General features: G+C 50.9%; 1 protein-coding gene across 1 annotated transcript; it reads left to right on the top strand.

Moving 5' to 3' along the window:
- The first annotated feature begins 483 nt into the window (after window positions 1-483).
- On the top strand, window positions 484-2,043 carry LOC100905463 (uncharacterized). The gene has a single exon (XM_003738719.1). The coding sequence runs from the start codon at window positions 484-486 to the stop codon at window positions 2,041-2,043; it is 1,560 nt and encodes a 519-aa protein (XP_003738767.1).
- Window positions 2,044-4,315: the final 2,272 nt, after the last annotated feature.

Below are 4,315 nucleotides of genomic sequence, written 5' to 3'. Positions count from 1 at the left end.
CACCCGATTCACTCTACAGTGAAAACTATGGGAAACGTCGTGAATACCATGGATACTTTCGGACACTCGGTAACGCTCGAAAGCGCATTTGATCGAAAGAAGTCGGTAAGAGTTTCGTGTGTAGAGGTGCCGACCATAACGGATTCGATATATCCTACGGTTAGAGAAAACTTCGGTCTATTTCCGGTCGCCGACCCGTCGGGAGTGCAGGGGAATCCGACGACCTTGTCGATGCTCATTGGCAACGACGCTTTGGCTGCTATTCACACCGGCACCGAATAAAGCTTCGGGAGAATTCTAGCGACATCGACAATTTTCGGTTGGCTATTCGCGGGCCCTACGAACAATTCGGGTACCCTAGCGGAGGACATAGCGCTAATGTGCGAGTTGAGATCCTCACTGCCGAGACCATTCCCAGCACATCGACCCAGTGTGTTAGCGGCACACTGTTTGATGAATTCAGGCAGCACCCCGTCGGAAAAGATGTCAGAGTCTTCCCTACAGAAAGATCTGAAATTTCTATGGGACGCGGAATTCCTCGGAGTGAGCGATGTCACTGAAGAAGAGGACTCCTTAAATAGGGAACTGAACGATTTCTTCGAGAATACCATACGTCGTAAGGAATATGGTAGATACGTTCTCTCGCTACCCTTCAAGGACAACATAGCGTCCCTAGGAGATAACGAGCAATTACTCAGATCTCGTCTGTACTTGTTCATCAGGAAGTTGAAGAAAAGACCCCTGCAGTTGGCAGCGGTCGATGCGGAGATACAGACGTATCTAGACAGAGGTTACGCAGAAGAGGCGACCCCGAGACGGGAGGGTCAGCAGGCCCACTACCTACCCCTGCAAGCAGTATTCAAGTTCAAAAACGACAACTCGGAGATAATCAAAACACGAGTCGTCAAAGATGCGGGCGCGCGAATGAGAGACGAACCATCTCTGAACGACTGTCTGCATCAAGGGGAGAATCTACTCCCTAACGTGATCAAGATCCTGTGTTCATTCAGAAGCGGTCGCTACGCAATCACGGCCGACATTGAGAAGGCGTTCTTACAGTTCGAGATTGCGGGGAGTAACAGACCCTTCCCGCGCTTCCTGTGGCCTCTAGGCATACAGCGATACCCCGCAGCACCGGTGAGGGAGTTCTGGACCAGAGTTCTCGACTTTGGCCTCATCTGCTCTCCGTGGCTACACATCAAGGGGGTTAGATATCATCTGGGAAAATGTAAACGTCAATTCCCAGAACACGCCGCATTCATAGAGGAGGTGTCCGAGGATCTATATATAGATGACGTTTCATTTCAAGCAGACTCATTGCCGGATGCGGAGAGGAAGATCGGTTTGCTTTTCAAGATTTTCGGTCTTGCGAAGTTCCCGCTCAGGAAGTGGGCGACAAGCGACGCGAAAATAGCAGAAATGGTCCGGAATATGTCTCCACTGGAAAGCACGGAGATCACGAACGATAAATCGGATGCCAAATTCCTGGGAGTTAAATGGGTGCAAGGCAAGGATGAGATCGGAGTCAGCGTGGTCAAAGCCTTAACGGCACTCGGGGGGGAGATACCGACGAGACGTTCTTTACTAAAGGGTCTCGCAACGGTTTTCGATCCCCTGGGACTCCTGGCTCCAGTGACCGTTCGGGCGAAGGCGATGTTTCAGAGGCTCTGGCGACTGAAGGTAGACTGGGACGACACGCTGCCGAGGGAGATCAATCTGGAATACGAAAAGTTCGTCGAGTTGTTGCGAAATAATTCTCTCACGAGTGTGCCGAGAGGTATTACGGGTCAGTTTGCGGCTGATCGTTACGAGCTACACGCTTCTTCGGATGCAAGCATGGAAGCCTACGGGTGCGTGATCTACCTGAGGACGATCCACCAGAGAACAGCGGAAACGCGCTTCCTCATGGCTAAAGCTCGAGTGGCTCCGAATAAATGCAAATGGTCCATCCATCGATTTGGGTACACTCCTGACGGCAAAAATGGCAGATCAGGTTTCGAAGTTCATCAAGCTCAGGGTGGACAGAAAATTCTCCTGGTGTGACAACATGGCTGGCGTTCCGTGGATCAACAGCGACCCCGACCGCTGGAACGCATTCGTAGCGAATCGGATACGCGACATCCACAGGCTGTCGGACGCCTCCGACTGGCGATACGTAAAATCGGAAGACAATCCGGCAGACATCGTCTCGAGAGGCCTGGATATCTCTGATCCACCAATCAAACAGCTCTGGTTTCACGGACCAGCTTGGCTGAGTGACATCGATTGGGAAGCAGATCCAAACGGCCCACAGATAGAACACATCGACGAGGAAAGGAAAGCGAAACCAGCCCAGTGCCTGTTGGTCAGACGAAATGACGACATTATCGACGAATTTCTGAGCGTCGATCGTTTCTCATCATGGCACAAACTAGTGAGAGCTCAAGCAGTCTGTAATAGACTCAAGAGTTTCTCACTTAGAGTGAGACAGAGTTGCTATCCGTCGAGAAACAGAACAACAATTCTCCGAAGGAACCCGGCGGACGGCCCGAAGGGACTCGGATTACTCGCGTCGGAATACGAAGCGGCGGAGATAGCATTGCTCATCAGAATCCAGCGAAAACATTTCGCTCAGGTTATTCCGGATACGGGGCTGAGTGTTCCGAAATCGGACGTGCTACACCAATTCGCGCCGTTCCTCGACCTGAGGGGTCTGATGCGCTGCAGGTCTCGCGTGGAGCGATCTAGTCACCTCACCTATGACGAGAAGTTCCCGGTTATATTACCAAGCGAGGGGGGATGGGCCAAACTCCTAATACTGTCGATCCACTCTGACCAATGTTGGCATTGGGGAGGAGTCCGCTCACCCTACAGAAGATTCGGAGCAAATTCCTCATGCTGAAGGGTAGGAAACTTACGAGTGACGCGTTGAAATCTTGTCAGAGATGCAAACGTTTTACCGCCATGCCGGCAGCAGGAATCACGCCGCCCCTACCCTCCTTCAGGATTGAACAAACACCCCCATTCTTCCTTTGCGGAGTAGACTTTGCCGGGCCTCTCCACTGCAGATCGGAACTCGGCGCGGAAACGAAGGCGTACATCCTCCTTTTCACATGCGCAGTTTCCCGGGCTGTGCATCTAGAGATGACATACGATCTCTCAACCTATGTGGTGCTCAGAGCGCTACAGAAATTCCTCGCCAGACGACCAACGGCGAAGAGCTTATTCTCAGATAATGGAGCTTCGTTTCGTCGGGAAATCAAGCTGATCTACCAGCACATAGCGAACGGCGATATCGCAAACTGGATCGTGAGATCCACATGCCGTACCACAAGGTCGTCTTCGAGGCCCTTCTCACTGAATCCGGCTCTTTTCAATTCGCTCTCGATCATTTCGAAGCTTTCAGCTAAGAATATCACCATGAAAAACTTTTGAGAAGCAATTGTTCTAGGCTTCCTCTGGGCTCGAGATCCTTCTCCTCCGAGAAACTCGCTGAGTCTGAAAGAGAACCACAATTTGAATCAGGGCGATGGTACGGATAGGAGGAGCAGAAATATGAGAGGGAGACGTCTAGATTGTTAGACGGAGATTCCGGCTGTCCGGTTAGGTGCATCTGCTGCTCGAAGCATGCTTATTTAGGTGGATACGATGTTTGGAGCGGGCGACAAATGGCTTTGTGTTTCTAGTAATACTGCAGGTCATTGAGGACCGAATAATTCAGATACGAGTATCAGACTTCGAATTGAATATGATGCTTGAATCCCCTATTCTCGAAACTCCACCACTGAATAATTGTGATAATCCGATGCCTACTATAGCTCCCGGGAAAGATTTCGCTGCCTGGAGGACGCCACATTTTGAAGACCTCAATCGAGACTGCCGGCGGATAATTGGTCCTCCTTATTCGACCGCATGGGCTAGATTGATTTCGGTCCAGTGCTGTTTTTGATGCGGATTCCTCCTTGCAGCTGATGAGAGGTCGCGGTTACTGTTGTTGTCGTTCATCGGATAATTTGATTAGACTCAGCATCGACGGACATGGAATCCATAGTGAGTTGGAATGTGGATGGTTATGGGTGGCGAAGTTGTTTCCGGTTGGTGAATTCGCGAGGATTCTACCTCGTGAGAACCGGACGAGCGATAGCTTTCCGTGCAATCACTTTCGTGATGTGGCTTGGTGTGAGCTTGCTTCCAAATCGGACGGTCGTAGAGCGAGGGAGTTGACGCGCAAGGCGCAGACCCGTATGAGAATGACGTCGACATTCTTCGGATGAAAGGATTGATACAGCATTGTTTTACTGATGAAGCAACATCTCATTATAGACCAGCGTTCCCA

The sequence above is a fragment of the Galendromus occidentalis genome, unplaced genomic scaffold, assembly GCF_000255335.2.
Source record: "Galendromus occidentalis unplaced genomic scaffold, Mocc_1.1 scf7180000076317, whole genome shotgun sequence".
Taxonomy (NCBI): Eukaryota; Metazoa; Arthropoda; class Arachnida; order Mesostigmata; family Phytoseiidae; genus Galendromus; species Galendromus occidentalis.
The sequence above is the reverse complement of the archived record's forward strand: the minus strand, read 5'-3'. Positions and strand labels throughout refer to the sequence as shown.